General features: G+C 40.4%; 1 protein-coding gene across 1 annotated transcript in view; it reads left to right on the top strand.

Moving 5' to 3' along the window:
- The window catches only part of LOC126100825 (protein takeout-like), a 91,431-nt gene that overhangs the window by 52,770 nt on the left and 17,606 nt on the right, over positions 1-21,055 (top strand). The window contains exons 3-4 of the mRNA XM_049911474.1: positions 5,373-5,523; positions 12,490-12,626. Of these exons, the coding sequence (XP_049767431.1) occupies positions 5,373-5,523; positions 12,490-12,626 (288 nt within the window). The remainder of the gene's footprint in view (positions 1-5,372; positions 5,524-12,489; positions 12,627-21,055) is intronic.

Raw genomic sequence — 21,055 nt, 5'->3', positions numbered from 1 at the left:
AATTTCCAAAGCCATTGCCGTTACCGTAGTTCTTCCCGTTTGGGTTGTGCCCATTACCGTTACGATAACTAGGCGTGGCTTTCCCATCCTCATGAATCAGATCTATTGAGTCGAGCACTGAAAGAAAATACTCGAGATCATATTCGGGAACAGTTATTAATTTTTCCCTAACATTTGCAGGTAACTTGTTCTTTAAGATTTTCAGTATATCGACATGAGATATCGGATTATTCCAGTAACGGGTCTTGTTTAGGTATTTTTCAAAATAGCTTCTTAGCCCCCCGAATTTTGAATGATATGGTACTGGGTTAAATACCTCTCGTCTTAACCTCTCCTGGATAGCTGTTGACCAGTATTTATCTAAAAATGCATTCTCAAACTGCTCATATGTCTGGCAAAGTTCTGACATCTCCGTAGCCCACAAAAGGGCATCACCCTCGGTGTGTCCTACTACATATTTAATCTTTTGAGCTTCCGTCCAAGTCCTGGGCAGTACATTTCTAAAGGCTCGGACAAACACTACTGGGTGCGTTCGCTTTTTCTCATTTGAGAATACGGGAAACTGTCGATGTTTTATTAAGCTCTCATCCATTAACAACGCTGTCCAGCACGGCGGAACAGCATTTCCCTGTGGTGATGGTATATTTGTTTCAGCAAAGTTTTGCCCGCTGCTCGCGTCGCGCTTCGACATGCGGTCGCGCGGCGTGGGTTGGGCATTGTTGTCCGCGCCACTGATTCCTCCCACTGGCGGATGGCTGTTTATCGCTCCGCTTACCGCCCCAGGCGATGATATTACCGTACTTTGTTTGTTAACTGTTTCGTCTCTTAACCGTTGTTCTAACTGCCTGATATCATGTTCTACGCGTTTTAAGATTTCTTCTTCCTTGTCCCCCATTACTTCCTTTACCGCTTCCACATAGGTACGCTGTTCACGTACGCATTTTTCTGCGAACGTTGTATTGTCGTCCTTTGCATTGCTCTTTACCGATTCATAAAGGTGCACAATGTCTGAGTTGATCCTCTTGTGTTCTAACTTGAGTAATCCTATCTCCAATGTGATTTTTTCTACATTTTCTGGCAAGTCGTTACAGAAAGAATGTAGTTTCGCTACTTCTGATTGTACATTGTCTAAGTTGACCTGCGTATTCTTTTGCATTGCCTGTAAATTCTCTTGGGTTTCTCTCATTCCGGATAGCTCCTGTCGATACGTGTGTGTTAGTGTTTCAAATTTTTCGCCCATTATGCCTTTTAATTTCTCACCCATATCGTGAACCGAAATTTGTACTTGTTCATTAATTTTACTATCCACCTCCGTGGAGATTTGTGAAATCTGCTGTGTGAACTTCGTGTCCAGGCTATTGAGTTCTGTGCGCAAATTTTTTACGTCGTCTGAAATGTGTGTCATGTTTGTATAACCTTCTCGATCTCGGACTTTACTGTGGTCATGTCTGCTTGTATCGTTTGTAAACTTAACATTTTAGTCTCTAAGCCCGACATTTTTGAATTTATGTCTGCTTTCATTGCATTCATGCTTGTTTGTATGGATTCTGTTAAGGCTAGAAATAAGGCTTGCATATCTTCCGTATTCACTTCCGGCCTACGCCTGTCAGTATCTGTGTCCGTACTACGCGTACTGCTCTCATTTAAAATAGTCTCTTGCCTCGAGGTGCCATTAGTTACATCTACCGTAATTAACATATTGCTTGTAATTAAATGTTCTGTATTCACGGGCGTCGAATGCAATAATGGCATGTCGCGCCCAGCATCCAAATAATCACCGCTAAACGGTTCCAAACCACTCATTGTTGCATTTTGCAAATGAACATCCACTACATTGGCATTATGATTTTCGAATGACATTTCCTTATTATTTTGACCCTCCATTATAGAAATCCTTATACCACTGCAGTTATCAAAATAAAAATTTTCTTTTTTAAGATTTTACTTCCGCGCTACTTCTAACGCGAAAAAATGCGTATACCGTTGTATGTAATTGTAGTCTCAATTGTTCTTCAGTCAATATATTTTCCGTACTAATAAAGAAATGTCATTATCTCCACTTGACTACAATAGCGTTAATATCTGAAGCTTTAGGTTCTGGAATTTAGGAAATAGGTGGATGGATTTTCTAATAGGTCTACTGGGAACGCATTCTCTATATGCATTGCGCGGTCCTACCTGATTGTTGTCTTGTAAATGGTACTTCCTCTATTGTGCTTTGTTGTGTGCTCTTGGTATTGTCGCCTTTTTCCTTCTAATTTATTTATTATTTCCTTTTGATAATATTCCTTCAGTATCACATCACCGTCTCCGTCACATCATCAGCGTACATGGAACATAAAGAAATTGTTAACATACATGTATATTCATTTTCCTAACAATACTAGTACTCACAGTTTTGCCCACTGCGTATCGTCCTGTCACGGTCGCCACTTTATAATATAATAAAATAATGGAATAGATGGTAATAAAATGCGTGGCTTTTTAAAATGTATTGAATTAATGAGATTAATTTTTCGGCATGAATGACAAGCACAATAAGCTGAGCTATGCCTGGAAATAAGTTCGTATTAGTTCATATTATTTTGCAGGGCGAAGTAGTTTCTCTCTCCGCTGTAGATTTGTGCTTACCATTCTTTATAATGCTACGTTTGGTCGCCGTGTTCACCTTTGAAGTCTTGACCGTGTTCCCATTAAGCTTATCGGATCTTCGTAATTTTCCAAAGTACACAGGTGGGCTTCAGTTCTTGTAATTATTGTACTATTTGAAATAACAACTCACACGACCTTTCTGTTAGTAAAACAATACTGTATTTTTCTAAACGGTGCACATATGAAATACATACTCCTCACTTATTCATAGCGACCCCAAAATGGCGGTCTATAATTACTCGCTAAAAATGGCGTGCTTCTCACTCGTTCACTAGCTGAGCGCGAATACTTCCTTCCTCCTACTGGTACCAGAAAAAATCCTCTGTTTTTAACAACTGAAAGTCAAAAAATACATGACGGTAGGCATAGGCTCTATGATGGGCTACCGCTTCATCTTGTCTCTTTGCCTTTAAAGAAGACGAAAACATAAAGGAAATGCAAAAGGTTTATCACAGCTTCCGCGACATGGGTTGTACCAGACACGGTCCACAGGCATCTGAAAGCGATCTGCGTGTGCTCCATTTAGAGCTTTTCAGACAGTCAGGAATTAGTATTACAGTAGAAGTATTTTAGGCACTTGCCTTGTGGGGCTGTGTGCGGCACTCGTGGTCCAGAGATCACCGGTGGCAGCCTTTTTCTGCTGCGATCTTGGCTGTCTCTATACGGTGATGACTGGTGCGTTCTGGTGAGTTCTAGGTCATCGTAGCATTTCGCATTAGCACTATCCATTTTCTCAGCAGCTCAAAATTTCTGGGATATTTTACGAAACTTGAGTTGCCTGATTAATCGTATTATTTCGTGGGTCTTGGAGTCCCTTACAATACATTTGCGAGCTGCACATATTAGGAAAGTTTATAGCCCTCCCCAACCACTCTTCCACAGAAATGAGTTACCTCCCACAGTGTTACCGGAATATTCATGGTTACAGAGCTTTGTGTTTCAGTACTTTAAACAATTTTGTACACGTTGCGTAGGAGCAATTTCTCCGTCGCCATTACGAGACATTATGTTCATTGAGTTGGAAATATGGTTTTTCCTATGTTTAATGTTGTATACGTCTAGCAAGAGGAACTAAATCATATATTCAACCTTGACATGAGTTTTAGAAACGAACTATTGTTCTACAATTGATACCGGTCTGGCAACAAATGTAACACCAGAATTTCTAATTTGTTTTTTCACTGTGATGGTGTCCACTGCAAAGTATACAAAGCAGATACAATTTAATTTGTTTGGACATTAAATACTGTATAAACGTAGTTTCATATGTGATCATGATTTATGATTTACAAACTTTCCACCGAGCTCGTCGTTACAATTGAAGACATAAAGTCTGTATATGAGTCCGCGATCATTTTATTTTTAGCACTTTTATTTTCACAAGTCCGTCTTGATCACATAGATTTCTTTACACTTAATGACCGGTTTCGGCTTATCGCCATCTTCAGATCTGTTGTAAATATAAATATTGTGTAAGCGACCAGGTTCAATTAATTTAGATTAAATCTATACAAGTCTTAGTGATGCATGAAATATAAAATATTTATAGCCATGCATGGGAGTCATACATACAGTTAAAATATTCTGATATAAATCATCGTCAATTTAAACATGTGCGTACTAATAATCAGATTGCGTCAGTATTGATACAAAAACCTAATGCCTGCAGAGGGCACTTCAGCCAGAGTACATAGTAAACCAGTGTCGCCAATATAGAGATTAAAATGCTGTATGCATTGTCTTTAGTTAAAAAATTTTTCGCCCTAAGCTTAACGAGCGTCTGTCATTACAAACATATGCTGATATACTATAAGTGAAATTAGACTCATACTTGAAATCCATGAGAAGTACAAATAACGTACAATACAGCCCGTAGCCTGGTTAGGTAACATACAACTTTTATGAATGCCAGTATGAAAAGTATAAAATAAAAAATAAAAATAGAAAATCACAAAATCTTCTAACCCAAGATTAGTTAACAGTGAACGAAATCATAATACTGTTAGTAAATTTGAGACCCATAGTTAAAAATAGAAAATTGAGAATCGATATTATATTAGAGTGCAGTATGGTGAATATGTTGTCTTCTCTGCATGACTTCCTTGTTTTCCTATGGTTGAGCTCACGGAGGACGGCCCAGTCTCCTTTTCGCCGGCGGTCGGTACACGGCAATCCGCTAGGGTGCCCCACGGTACTCAAAGTAGTAGGTCTCTGAATATATCATAGTAAGCATTCAGGTTATACTCGTTCTGTTCATTCAGCTGTAATTCCGGTTGTTGTGTCCTGTGCACATAAATCTCCATTTCTTCGAGCAGGTTCATTAACTGTCCCTTTAGCGCCATATGCAACACTTTCCAAGGGGGCACATATCGCTCGTTTAAATAAAATATTTTTGTGTGTTTTCTGTAATATTTAGATCTTCAAAATTAAACGAATCAGCTGCGTCAATTACGCGCCTTCGGAAGCGTACCCACGCCCAGGGCATTATCAAGTCACAGTTTAGTGTGCTTTCTGTGGCGCTATTGTTGACCCAAATTTCTCGATAACTGCTCTTGGCCTTTCTGAAACATTAATTTTGTGGATTTCTTTAATTAGTGGAATATTGGTGCTTTACAGTGGTTTGGAGTTACTTAAACGGTTCAGCGGTCTTCCCCGTGTTATTTATTTATCAATGCTGTCTCGCGATTGTCACTCTGTTCTCATTTTTTTTTTCTTTTCAGGTATTCCCAGTCTGGGTCTCCCGCCACTTGACCCGTTACATTTTACGCAAATCAAAATCAAGGACTCACCTGAACGGCCAGTCACCCTGAGCTTGGAATTCAACGAAGTGGACATTATCGGCAATGGCAATGCGATCATCGACGAGGTCGAGTAAGTACTCAAGTTTAATTTTTTGAGTCAGTGGTCCCTTGAATCGTCAGATGCGGCCCGCCACGAGTTCCTCTCCTGTGCCAACCTCTTCATTCCAGAGCAGCTGTTGCACCATTTGTCCTCGATTATTTTCTGGAAAAATCCGAAACAGTGTCTTCCCTTCTACAGCTCCCTCTGGTACCAAGGAGGTTAATCTCTATTCCTTTCGTTTCTGTTTCTGCGGAGAACATCCTCATACCTTGTCACTCCATCTAATTTTCAACGTTTCTCTGCAGGGCCACATCTCAAATGTTTCTATTCTCTTCTGTTTCGGGTTTCCCAATGTACATGATTCAGTATCATATAGCAAAGTGCTCCAGACAAACGTTCTCAGAAAATTCTTCCTCAAATTATTGCATATGTTTTATACCAATATACTTCCTTTGGCCTGGAATGCCCTCTTGCCCTCTACTAGTTTGCTTTTTTTCCCCTACTTGCTTAATCTGTTACATATTATTTTACTTCAATGTATCAGAATTCCTTAAATGCTCCCACTTAATAACCACCATTTTTTATATTAAGTTTCTCGCTGTTCTCTTTATTGCTCAGTCCATATTATGTACTCAGTAGACTGTTCATTTCATTCAGCAGACTACTGTAATTCTTCTTCGCTTTCATTGAGGACAGCTATGTCAACAGCTAATCTTGTGTTTGATATCTTTTCACCTCGAAATTTAATTCTACTCTTGAGCCTTTCTTTTATTTCTCTCACTGTTTCTTCGTTATACAGACTGAATATTAGGGCCGAAAGACTACATCCCTCTCTTACGCACCTATTTGATTCAAACACTTCATTCCATGTCTTCCAATCTCATTGTTCCATGTTGGTTCTTGTACGTTTTGTATATTACCCGTATTTCCCTCTATCTTACTCCTGTTGGCCTCAGAGTTTAGAACACCTTGCACCATTTTACAATCGCCTTCATGGAAATCTGTGCTAGGGGCGGTTTGTAATATATAAATGTCTTGGCATGCTGCAGGAAGCTGTTGGCCCACTTTGTGAGTAGGAACTCCTTTATCCTTCAAAGGGACGGCGCTGACTAAAAGTGGATGACCTCTAAGCTAAAAAGAAAAAAAAAATGTAACAAGCCACCAGTCTCACCTAAACGATTAACAAAGCAGGGGAAGGCAAGACGCCAGCTTTCGAGAAGTGCGTATATGAAGATGACCTCGATGGGTAAAACAGGCTGAAATATGGTAGTTCAGTATTGTATAAGAATTACACATATTGGTGGATAACAATCGGTTAGTATAGAACACTTTCATATGGAGGGAAGATTGTTGACTTGCAAATAAGCACAGCATCAGACAGTATTTTGCTGAGTCCTTCATGTTGGTATACAACAGTTTTGCACGTTTACAGAGTGGCGAATGAACTATACCCTGGAGAACGGTCACTTGTGTTCGAGGAACAGTAGAGAACAGCTTTGTTCGAAGAGTGGTAGAACAGACGTCGGCTTCTAACTTGATGCAGGAGACTTGTCGTGAGAGTACGGGCGAGAAAACGTTGCTGAGAGACTATATCTGGATGTACGAGACAAATCTGGTACTTGGCAGTTTGAGGAAAATCTCAGAGCCCACTAGGCTTCATGCACCTGTGGACTGAACAGAATGAGAGATAGGAGAGAAGGCGCGATAATTTAAGTGCGTTTGTAGGTATGGTGCTGGGATTCGCCCTACATCAGAATGTACGCGAAGGAAATTGCTCCTCTTTTTGCAGCGGTGTACCGTAGGTCTCTAGAATCAGTCAGTTGTATAATTTTGGAACTCGTACTATATTCGAGTATAGTGACTTTCTCGAGACTAGAAATCTACTCTGTAGGAATCAGCATGGGTTTCGAAAAAGACGATCGTGTGGAACCCAGCTCGTGCTATTTCTCCACGAGACTCAGAGGGCAATAGACACGGGTTCCCAGGTAGATGCCGTCTTTCTTGTCTTCCGCAAGGCGTTTGGTACAGTTCCCCACAGTCTATTAATGAACAAAGTAAGAGGATATGGACTATCAGACCAATTGTGTGATTGGATTGAAGAGTTCCTAGATAACAGAAAGCAGCATGTCATTCTCAATGGAGAGAAGTCTTCTGAAGTAAGAGTGATTTCAGGTGTGCCACAGGGGACTGTCGTAGGACCATTGCTATTCACAATATATATACATGACCTTGTGGATAACATCGAAAGTTCACTGAGGCTTTATGCGGATGATGCTGTAGCATATCGAGAGGTTGCAACAACGGAATATTGTACTGAAATTCGGGAGGATTTGCAACGAATTGACAAATAGTGCAGGGATTGGAAACTGAATCTCAATGTAGACAAGTGTGCGAATATGTAGAGAGAAAGATCCTTTGTCATTTAGCTACAACATAGGAGGTCAGCAGCTGGAAGCAGTTAATTCAATAAATTATCAGGGAGTAAGCATTAGGAGTGATTTAAAATGGAATGACCATATAAAATTAATCGGCGGTAAAGCAGATGCCAGACTGAGATTCATTGGAAGATTCCTAAGGAAATGCAGTCCGAAAACAAAGGAAGTAGCTTACAGTACACTTGTTCGCCACTGCTTGAATACTGCTCACCAGTGTGGGATCCGTACCAGATAGGGTTGATGCAAGAGATAGAGAAAATCCAACGGAGAGCAACGCGCTTCATTACACGATTACTTGTTGTTGTTATTGTCTTCAGTCCTGAGACTGGTTTGATGCAGCTCTCCATGCTACTCTATCCTGTGCAAGCTTCTTCATCTCTCAGTACTTACTGCAACCTACATCCATCTGAATCTGCTTAGTGTATTCATATCTTGGTCTCCCCCTACGATTTTTACCCTCCACGCTGCCCTCCAATGCTAAATTTGTGATCCCTTGATGTCTCAGAACATGTCCTACCAACCGGTCCCTTCTTCTTGTCAAGTTGTGCCACAAACTCCTCTTCTCCCCAATTCTATTCAGTACCTCCTCATTAATTATGTGATCTACCCATCTAATCTTCAGCATGCTTCTGTAGCACCACATTTCGAAAGCTTCTATTCTTTTCTTGTCCAAACTATTTATCGACTATGTTTCATTTCCATACGTGGCTACACTCCATACAAATACACTCCTGGAAATGGAAAAAAGAACACATTGACACCGGTGTGTCAGACCCACCATACTTGCTCCGGACACTGCGAGAGGGCTGTACAAGGAATGATCACACGCACGGCACAGCGGACACACCAGGAACCGCGGTGTTGGCCGTCGAATAGCGCTAGCTGCGCAGCATTTGTGCACCGCCGCCATCAGTGTCAGCCAGTTTGCCGTGGCATACAGAGCTCCATCGCAGTCTTTAACACTGGTAGCATGCCGCGACAGCGTGGACGTGAACCGTATGTGCAGTTGACGGACTTTGAGCGAGGGCGTATAGTGGGCATGCGGGAGGCCGGGTGGACGTACCGCCGAATTGCTCAACACGTGGGGCGTGAGGTCTCCACAGTACATCGAAGTTGTCGCCAGTAATCGGTGGAAGCTGCACGTGTCCGTCGACCTGGGACCGGACGGCAGCGACGCACGGATGCACGCCAAGACCGTAGGATCCTACGCAGTGCCGTAGGGGACCGCACCGCCACTTCCCAGCAAATTAGGGACACTGTTGCTCCTGGGGTATCGGCGAGGACCATTCGCAACCGTCTCCATGAAGCTGGGCTACGGTCCCGCACACCGTTAGGCCGTCTTCCGCTCACGCCCCAACATCGTGCAGCCCGCCTCCAGTGGTGTCGCGACAGGCATGAATGGAGGGACGAATGGAGACGTGTCGTCTTCAGCAATGAGAGTCGCTTCTGCCTTGGTGCCAATGATGGTCGTATGCGTGTTTGGCGCCGTGCAGGTGAGCGTCACAATCAGGACTGCATACGACCGAGGCACACAGGGCCAACACCCGGCATCATGGTGTGGGGAGCGATCTCCTACACTGGCCGTACACCACTGGTGATCGTCGAGGGGACACTGAATAGTGCACGGTACATCCAAACCGTCATCGAACCCATCGTTCTACCATTCCTAGACCGGCAAGGGAACTTGCTGTTCCAACAGGACAATGCACGTCCGCATGTATCCCGTGCCACCCAACGTGCTCTAGAAGGTGTAAGTCAACTACCCTGGCCAGCAAGATCTCCGGATCTGTCCCCCATTGAGCATGTTTGAGACTGGATGAAGCGTCGTCTCACGCGGTCTGCACGTCCAGCACGAACGCTGGTCCAACTGAGGCGCCAGGTGGAAATGGCATGGCAAGCCGTTCCACAAGACTACATCCAGCATCTCTACGATCGTCTCCATGGGAGAATAGCAGCCTGCATTGCTGCGAAAGGTGGATATACACTGTACTAGTGCCGACATTGTGCATGCTCTGTTGCCTGTGTCTATGTGCCTGTGGTTCTGTCAGTGTGATCATGTGATGTATCTGACCCCAGGAATGTGTCAATAAAGTTTCCCCTTCCTGGGACAATGAATTCATGGTGTTCTTATTTCAACTTCCAGGAGTGTACTTTCAGAATCGACTTCCTGACACTTAAATCTATACTCGATGTTAACAAATTTCTCTTCTTCAGAAACGCTTTCCTTGCCATCGCCAGTCTACATTTTATATCCTCTCTAATTCGACCATCATCAGTTATTTTGCTCCCCAAATAGCAAAACTCCTTTACTACTGTAAGTGTCTCATTTCCTAATCTAATTCCCTCAGCATCACCCGACTTAATTCGACTACATTCCATTATCCTCGTTTTGCTTTTGTTGATGTTCATCTTATATCCTCCTTTCAAGACGCTATCCATTCCGTTCAACTGCTCTTCCAAGTCCTTTGCTGTCTCTGACAGAATTACAATGTCATCGGCGAACCTCAAAGATTTTATTTCTTCTCCATGGACTTTAATACCTACTTCGAATTTTTCTTTTGTTTCTTTTACTGCTTGCTCAATATACAAATTGAATAACATCGGGGAGAGGCTACAACCTTGTCTCACTCCCTTCCCAACCACTGCTTCCCTTTCATGCCCCTCGACTCTTATAACTGCCATCTGGTTTACTTAGTAATCGCGAAAGCGTCACGGAGATGGTAGATAAACTCCTGTGGAAGAATCTGTAAGAGAGACGCTCAGTAGCTCGGTACGGAATTTTGTTGAAGTTTCGAGAACATACTTTCACCGAGGAGTCAAGCAGTGTATTGCTCCCTCCTAACTGCATCTCGCAAAGTGACCATTACGATAAAATCAGAGAGATTGGAACTCATACAGAGGCATACCGACAGTCTTTCTTTCCACGAACAATACGAGACTGGAATAGAAAGGAGAACCGATAGGTACTCGAGGTACCGTCCCTCACACACCTTCAGGTGGCTTGCGGAGTATGGATGTAGATGTAGATGTACATGTAATTGTAGACTCATTGCGACTCAGTTGAAAATTTTGTTGCCTGCGAAGCAAAATCAAACAGCCTCAGCATGATCAGTGAAGTATTACCTTTCAATAATTCAATACGTGTAAACTGCGGTCTTTTCCCAAATCTCTTGAATTATTCAAACGCTGTCGAGATTTGCTTTCCTCCATCTTAATAGCTGATATTTTTCTTATTGTTTGCATTTATAGCATTGGAACTGATTCTGTGGTAATTTGGTATTCATGTATATCAGGAGCGGCCTTTATTCTAAACGGGGATTAATGTGGGCCACTGTTCCATTTCATAGGTAAATAAACACGTTGGTCTTTATCTTATATGAGCTACGGCATCCATGTTTTTACTAGGGCCACCTTATCCTATTAGTTATCCATTGAGCGACATATTTTTCTGTGGCCTCACTATGGCCCAGCGAAACAGATGCGGATCACGTGACATCCACAGCGGTATGTCGGGGACTCGGCTGTAACCATACACTTTGTACATATTCGGTTGTATTTTTAATTTCTCTAATTGGAATTTGTTAAATTATCACATTCTGCTCATTGTTTACAAGTGAATGAGTGAAGTTTGTTTAAATACCGCTATGTGCTAGTTGTTCATTATCGCATCTCTACATATATCTGATGGATCCTCTAGTATTTGGGGAATTTGGATTATATTATGGTGATTAACAGTTGGAGGCGGAAGCGCTTCCAATAACCGTTGTGATGTCGTTACTTCAAAGTAATTCTTCAACATACTGTAATGTCATTTTCTCTTACGTGGTAAATTTCGTCGCAATTTCGCAGAATATTCCTTCGTGTCATTTTATTAGCAGTATAGTAATTCAGTCACACATTGTAATGCTGAAGTGCCTTACGTCAGTAGCTGTGGTAACAGTTATAGCCATTTTGTAATGCAGAATGGCTTGGCTGCTGATTTTCATCTCACTCCTGTGAATGGACCTACAATAACAAGGCTGGAGTAGTAAAAGTAGAATTAATGCATTTGGCGCCAAGTTTCTGTAATCCCACGCGGGCTTCCCGTCTTTTCTAATTTACCCAATAGTCCAAGAAGTCTGATCCAGTTCTTGATCGTTGTCTAATTGGTACAGCGATCGGAAAACTTTCATTTTCACGCCTTCGCAATTGCCTGAGGTGCGTGACCTTCCCACTTGCCAGGGGGAGAATTCTTTGCAGTAATCTTGATGTAAAACCGTTATCTGTGGGCGTATGCACACTATTATAGCATTTCAGTAATCACTTAAAACCGCGTGTTCTAGTCAAGTTTTGCCGGCAGGTGTGACCGAGAGATTCTAGGTGCTTCAGTCTGGAACCGCGTGACCGCTACGGTCGCAGGTTCGACTCCTGCCTCGGTGTCCCAAGGAATTGGATCAATGGACTTTGGCATATAAAGTGAAACCCACTTCATAACGATGTTATTTACAGAACTGATTATTCCATGATTATAGTTAACACCAAAGGAACATGATAACTATTGTCAACATTACTGTGTTCACAGGATGAAGCCAGGCAGTTACTACATGAAGACAAAGGCACATACGGATATGCCATTGACACTCGTCGGCCCATACAAAGCAGAAGGCAAGGTTTTGGTGCTGCCCGTTAAAGGGGAAGGGAACAGCAACATAACAGCATGTAAGTACCCAGGTTGTCGCTTCCTGTGCTCCATTCTCATATCATCAGTTCTCCAGACCTACACTGGCTTGCCGAAACCATCAAAAGAAGCCAATGTTTAGCGACTCCCTCTTAAATCTTGAAAAACATGCATTCCGCCTCGCTACAATATCAGCTTACTATCAATTACGAAAATCATATAGCAATACATAAAATTAGCATTTGAAACACTTGAGATCTCATCAAACTTGACACACAACCACTCGACTGTTCCCATCAGGAGAGGATCTATGTGCTTGACTTCCACAGCCATACTCCATTATCGCAGTACATGCGAATTCTTCCTATACTCTCACAAGGAGCGTTTACTTTCCTTCATTAACTTATCATGATATCTAATCAAGGACCTACATCAACATATCATTCAGATCGTCCGGTTACTCGTAGTGCCACTAAATATGGGTAATACATCTTTTTTTATCAGACCAACGGCTGCTCAGCAAATCGCCCCCAAAATATACGAAATCCAATACAGTTTTCAACCTTACTTCAGTTACTTTCTCATGGGGTTTGCATTGCTGAATCATCACAGTAGCATGTGAAATATTTGAAGAACAATACTTTCTATTAAATCATGGCAAATTTGGTACAGATTGTCCTAGAAACCAAGACGCCACTGTTTTCGACTATAATTTTATTACTGTAGATCTATTTTGGGGTCATTGGCATTATCAAGTTACTGTACTTCAGGTGGTCTTGATGTTGATCTGATATTGCTGTCTTAGGTGCCGCCGTGCTGGGTAACTGCGTGGTCTCAGGCGCCTTGCAGGGTTCTCATGGTTCCCCCTGTCAGGACGTTCGAGCCCTCTTTTTATTGTAAACCAGTTAAAAGTTAAATACATTTCGCCAAAATTCTGTTCACTACATCCTCATCAGTTACTTGATCTACTCACCTAATCTTCAGCACTCTTACAAAGACCCCACATTTCGAAAACTTCTATTCCTTTCTTGTCTAAACCGTTTGTTGTACACGTTTCACTTCCACACAAGGCTACAATCTAGACAAATGCCTCCAGAAAATAAATTCATAACAAATCTACTGTCTTTCTGAGGTTAACAAATTTCTCTTCTTCAGAAATAGTTTTCTAGCCAATGACAATCCACATTTAATATCCACTCTGTTTCGACCATCATCAGTTATTTTACTACCCAAACAACAAAACTCATTTACTACTTATGTGTCTCATTTCCTAATATAATTTCCTCAGCTTCACCTGTATTAATTCAACTACATGCCACAATTCTTGTTTTGCATTTTTTGATGTTCATCTCCTGTCGCCCTTTAAAGGCACTGTCAATTTGCTACTCCTAGTCCCGTGCTGTCTTTGACAGAATTACAGTATCATAGACGAACCTCAAAATCATATATCTTCTGCATGAAATTTAATTCCTACTCTAAATCTTTCATTGGTTGCCTTTACTGCTTTCTCAGAGTACATAGTAAATAACTTTGGGAATATGCTAGAACCCTGTCTCACTATCTCCTCAACCAGTGCTTTCCTTCCATGATCCTCGACTCTTATGAATGCCGTCTTGTTTCTATGGATCCGCTCCCAGTATTTTATCACTTATACATTTAGAATTTAAAAGACAGAATCGTAATCAGCATAGTCAAAATCCTTCTCTAAGAGGTCCGCAGCGGTGATAACAACTTTTTGAAAGATGGTTAAGTATATTAAGATCCCAGATCACGCAGTGCAGCCATTCACCCAGGTGGCCCCTTGTTTGCGATTAACTGACAAAAATATGTTCGCAATCTTCTGTGACATTCAACAGTGTTAGAAAGGTTGCATGACGCTGTCCGGTTGTGTGGTATAATGGATGGGATAATAGCTTCATATACAAGAGGTTGTGGGTTTGGATTGTCACATCCAGTAATTGTCTTTGTTTTTAGATCCTTACCAAAAACTTTCATTCAATTAATTGGTTAAAATGTAATTTTTTATTTCCAATCCTTTGTAAAGTAATTTTAATCATAGTATTAACGTCTTCATTTGCTCTTATTCTCTTCTTATTATTTTCCCACTTGAAATCTTTGTTCATGCGTTTTTAATTAATTTTTGTATTCATTTATATTAAAGTTATTTTGCTTTATCACCCTGTTTTTTGATCCACATTATTGTGTTCTTTATACCTAACTTCTGTTACTTATAAACCCTTCTTTAATTTAAATCTTGACCTGTGTTATTTTGTCCATAGTCCAAAAGGTAATTAGGATATACTTTAAATGTTTCTATGACAATTGCCATGAAAAAAGTAATTTCTGATAACGAAAAATACATCTTTCGCACTATTGCACTGTCAGTATAAATAGATCATGTCGTCTCATGCTTTTTAAATGATACATCGGAATTTTCAAATAATTTAATATTATAGTAGACAAATATAATTAAACCTGTTGTCACAATAATTCCACTAGGGAAAAGAATTATACACAGCAAAAATTAAACAAATCAAGAAGTTCATACAGGGCTTAAAATGAAATGACAAAGGAATAGAAATAAAAAAAATGAATTTAAACCAGTTATTTGAATAAAAGTAATGATCTGTGTCATTTTGATAAATTTTTAAAAATAAAAAAATATTGCAACTTACATGATCTGAGCTCACAATCTCAGCATGAAAAAATATTATTTCATCCATTACACCATGCATCCAGTCTAGTATTACGACTTTTTTAACGTTACACAGCATCACGTAAATTTTCGAAATTTTTTGTCGGTTATTCGCAAAGAAAGACCCGCCAGAATGTTTGCAGGCTGTGATATCTAGGATATTTTTTATTTTTATTTATTTATTTATTTATTGTTCCGTGGGACCACATTAAGGAGAAGTCTCCATGGTCACGGAACGAGTCAATACATGAAATTATAACACGTTTGTAGAAACAGATAAAATGGAATATAAGAAACATATTTAGGTGACACGTCATTAGTTTAAATAAAGAAAATCAAGAATGTAACACTGGAATTTGCTTAATTTTTTAGCTCTTTCAGGAACTCCTCGACAGAATAGAAGGAGTGAGCCATGACGAAACTCTTCAGTTTAGACTTAAAAGCGTTTGGGCTACTGCTAATATTTTTGAGTTCTTGTGGTAGCTTATTGAAAATGGATGCAGCAGAATACTGCACTCCTTTCTGCACAAGAGTCAAGGAAGTGCATTCCACATGCAGATTTGATTTCTGCCTAGTATTAACTGAGTGAAAGCTGCTAACTCTTGGGAATAAGCTAATATTGCTAACAGTAAACGACATTAAAGAAAATATATACTGTGAGGGCAATGTCAGAATTCCCAGACTATTGAACAGGGGTCGACAAGAGGTTCTAGAACTTACACCACACATAGCTCGAACAGCCCGTTTTTGAGCCAAAAAACCCTTTTTGAATCAGAAGAATTACCCCAAAAAATAATACCATATGACATAATCGTATGAAAATATGCGAAGTAGACTACTTTTCGTGTTGAAATGTCACTTATTTCAGAAACTGTTCTAATGGTAAATAAAGCAGCATTTAGTTTATGAACAAGATCCTGAACATGGGCTTTCCACAACAGCTTACTATCTATCCGTACGCCTAGGAACTTGAACTGTTCCGTCTCGCTTATAACATGCCAATTCTGTCTGATTAAAATATCAGTTCTCGTTAAATTGTGAGTTAGAAACTGTAAAAACTGAGTCTTACTATGACTTAGCATCAAATTATTTTCCACAAGCCACGAACTTATTTCATGAACTACATTATTTGATAATGTTTCAATATTACACACAAGATCCTTCACTACCAAGCTGGTGTCATCAGCAAACAGAAATATTTTTGAATCACCTGTAATACTAGAAGGCAAATCATTTATATAAATAAGAAACAGCAGTGGCCCCAGCACCGATCCTTGGGGAACGCCCCATTTGGCAGTGCCCCATTGGGACTGAACATCATTACCACTCTCAATATTGCGGAGAATTACCTTCTGCTTTCTGTTCTTAAAGTAACAGGCGAACCAATTGTAAGCTACTCCCCTTACTCCATAATGTTCCAACTTCTGCAGTAATATTTTGTGGTCAACACAGTCGAAAACCTTCGTTAAATCAAAGAAAATACCTAACGTTCGCAACCTTTTATTCAATCCGTCCAAAACCTCACAGAGAAAAGAGACTATAGCATTTTCAGTTGTTAAGCCATTTCTAAAACTAAACTGTACATTTGACAGCAAATTATGTGAATTTGAATGCTGCAGTAACCTTGTATATACAACCCTCTCGATAACTTTAGCAAACACCGATAGCATAGAAATAGGTCTATAATTATCAACATTATCCCTGTCTCCCTTTTTATAAAGTGGCTTCACTACCGAGTACTTTAATCGGTCAGGAAACCGACCACTCCTAAAGGAAAAGTTACAGATATGGCTAAGTACTGGGCTAACATACATGGAACAATACTTCAGTATTCGTCTAGATACCCCGTCATAGCCATGAGAGTTCTTGGTCTTTAGTGATTTAATTAACTCAATCTCCCTCTTGTCAGTATCATGGAGGAGCATTTCACGTAACACTCTCGGAACACTTTTTTCTACGAGCGCTATATGACTCCCTGTTGGGACTAGGTTTCTATTTAGTTCACCTGCAATATTCAGAAAGTGATTATTAAATACTGTACATATATGCGACTTATCAGTAACACGGACATTCCCACTACGCACTGATTCTATATCCTCGACCTGTCTCTGCAGACCAGCCACTTCCTTTACAACTGACCATATGGTTTTAATTTTATCCTGAGACTTAGCTATTCTAGCTGCATACCACATACTTTTTACCTTCCTAATAACTTTTTTAAGCACCTTATAATACTGTTTGTAATGGGCTACTGCATTTAGATTGTGACTGTTTCTAACGTTTTGATATAATTGCCACTTTGTTCTACAAGATATTCTTATACCTTTAGTCAGCCACCCAGGCGGCCTGTTTGTGCTAGTACCCCGTTTTGAACGTTCTAACGGAAAGCAATTTCAAAGAGCACGAGGAAAGTCTTGAGGAAAGCATTATATTTTTCGTCTACTGTATCAGCACTATAAACATCTTGCCACTCTTGTTCCTTGATAAGGTTTACAAAAGTCTCTACAGCAACTGGATCAGCTTTCCTAAAAAGTTGGTAACTATATTTAACCTGCGTTGCAGCACAAAAATCTTTTTGACTTAAAATTTGTGCATCATGATCTGAAAGGCCATTCACCATTCTGCTAACAGAATGCCCTTCTAGTAATGACGAATGAACAAAAATATTGTCTATGGTTGTTCCACTGTTCCCTTGCACTCTCGTTGGAAAGAATACGGTTTGCATAAGATTATATGAATTAAGGAGGTCTACCAGCATCCTTTTCCTTGCACAATCACTTATACAATTTATATTGAAGTCACCACATATAACTAACTTTTTGTATTTCCTATAAAGTGAACCAAGAACCTCCTCTAGCTTTAGCAAAAACGTTGTGAAATCGGAGTCTGGGGATCTATAAATAACAACAGTAAGAAGTTTAGCTCCACTAAATTTAACCACACCTGCACAACATTCAAACACCTTTTCAGTGCAGTACTTTGAAACATCAGTTGACTCAAATGGGATACCGTTCTTCACATACATGGCTACTCCCCCACACCGCAAAGAGCTCCTAGAAAAGCTGCCAGCCAACCTGTATCCTGGTAAAGGAAGCCTCTGAATTATCTCCTTATTTAAGAAGTGTTCAGATATACCAATAATTTCAGAGTCAACATCTATAAGTAATTCACTAACTTTATCTCTAATGCCTTGTATGTTTTGATGAAATATACTAATTCCCTCATTAATCGGATACCTAAGCTTTGTCGAAAGTGGTTTCTTTGTTAGAGAGACTTCCCTTAAGCAGGAATACCTGTAAGCTGACTTCACTCTAAAAAAGGTACAGCTCTAACACCCACAACTACCGGAATTTTCCCATGAGTGATCCCACCACCCCCACCTATGCTGTCACCTATAAGCTTTGCCAACCTCCCCTTTCCATACCTGTTGAGGTGCAGGCCTTGTCGAGTGAAACCCGTCCTGCTGATAGACTCCACCGACACAATTGAAATGTGACTCATGCCTTCTGTCATTAGCGCACCCCCAAGTCTCATGTTATTACGCCTGACGGCTGTATTAAGATGAGGCCGATCGTGGCGCTGAAACAGTTCCACGAAATGCACATTCGTGTTGCCAGTCTGAGTGGCTATCTTTTCCAGGTCACCATCTATGTCATACTCCCCATCCCTATCAATACTATTACCAGCCCCACCCACAATCACTACCTGATCCTCTTTTGTAAAATCCCTACATAACCCCCCTATGTTAAAAGTCACCTGAGCCAATCCTGCATTAGGCTTCACAATGCTGGTGACCTGGTACTCACTCCCCAAAACTTCCTGCAACTGCTGGCCTACACCTCTACCATGAGAACTACCTAACAGCAGAACCTTCTTCTTTCTCTTAGACTTTGCACTGTCCTAGCCACCGTAACTGCTGAGGTCTGCTGCATACTTCCTACATCTACAGCTACTAGAGATTCCTCTCCACTAGACTCTGACAGTTGGTCAAATCTATTACAAACACCAATAGTAAAACTATCTGAAAATCTCCTTCTCCTAGCAGATCTCTTGCCAACAGCCAGCTCCCATTCCCCAACCACCTTCTCCCTCCTCATCCTATCTAGCTCCTCCTGTGCGTTTTTCAACTGCACCTGAAGGGCACAGATCTTACGCTCCTGCTCCTCTATCAACTTACTCTTGCTACATAACCTGCAGTTCCAGGAGAGGATCTCACCAGAATGCCCACTGGCTTCCCCACTGCATTCCCCCCAGCCAAAATACTTCGAACAAGTCTCACACCGTAATCCACTACTCACGAACCTACGGCAAAGCCCACACTTCTCATTCATGGTAAAATTTTACAGTTATTGAAACAAGAAAACAACTTTATCTAAGTTCCGCTACTACAATAAGAAGATGTTAAAAACTGATTACAATAATCACAAACTTGCTCCACAAGGAAAGTAACTACTATTATTGACAGTATTAATCAACAACAAATGAGAATATAACAAATACTAACACAGAAAGAAAATCAAACGTCTAATGACAGTAATGAAACTGAAAGCAGTTCGCAAAAATTTCTTCTGAATCTATTTCACCGGAAAACACTAAGACCACCGGCTGAAGACTACTAAAGTTCCTAAATAAACTACTATACACTAACAATTACTTAGTACTTAGCTTTCGATGCGCCGCTACAGCTGCAACTGGTCAGCGCGGAATGTAAACACGGGTAAGATGTTAAGTTGCTCGATACGAAACACTCACAAATATCAGGTCACAACACAAGAAAGGCAAAGGTGAATGAAGAAACCACTAATAAGTCACTTATATAGTAAATATTAACACAAAAACCGTTAAAATATATATCTGCAACCTAAAAATAGATGAAAACTTAGAGAGCGATCTCACACGCAGTCACGCGCGTATGACATCACACCAAACATTATTTTATCCATTACACCATGCATCCAGTCTAGTATTACGACTTTTTTAACGTTACACACTTACATCACCGTATATTTGGTTTCAAAAAGTCGATCGCAGCGCTGGAGACATCTCCTTGTAAGTCTACAGATGCCATAAACGTAGTTTTGCCTTTCCTTAACCTGTCTTCTAGGATCGATTCTGCCTTGTATGTTCCTACATTTCTCCGCAATCCAAACTGATTTATCCTGATGTCAGCTTCTAGCAGTTTTTCGACTATACTGTGAAGAATTTGTGTTACTATTTGGCAAACGTGACTAGCACCTATCAATATATCATGCAGAACTTATATGTAGAGAACGAGAAATACTTACAAATTTTACTCATAACTGAATCTCATATCTAACAGCAAAAAATGCAGAAAATTGTTAGATCATTTATGGCTTTCCTTTGTGTGATTTTAAATCAGCCACTAGACTGAAGTGCTGACCATGGAAAATTAAGAGCTCCTAGTCACATTATCCTCTGGGTACAACACTTTACCCTACTGATAATGTTAAATTATATGTATACATATATACAAAAGTTTCCAAGAAATATCTGTAGGGAGCTGCACACTTATCCTTGCACATAATTTTTAGAACAAAGTCGTTTATTCTGAAAATGTTGATTCAACGGACTGTATTATGTACAAGCAAATAACAATTAAATTCAGGTTACAAAATTGTGTAATGGCTACCATTAACAATTATATTAACCATTATTTGTTGATTTACATAAATTATTTCAGTCAGCAGCATGTTCTAAGGCATGTACCGCATCTTGTGCCTACAATGACAACAGCAAACATCTAAGATAAAATTG

Source organism: Schistocerca cancellata, chromosome 9 (genome assembly GCF_023864275.1).
Source record: "Schistocerca cancellata isolate TAMUIC-IGC-003103 chromosome 9, iqSchCanc2.1, whole genome shotgun sequence".
In the NCBI taxonomy this organism is placed as follows: Eukaryota; Metazoa; Arthropoda; class Insecta; order Orthoptera; family Acrididae; genus Schistocerca; species Schistocerca cancellata.
This window is presented reverse-complemented; position numbering and strand designations above follow the sequence as displayed.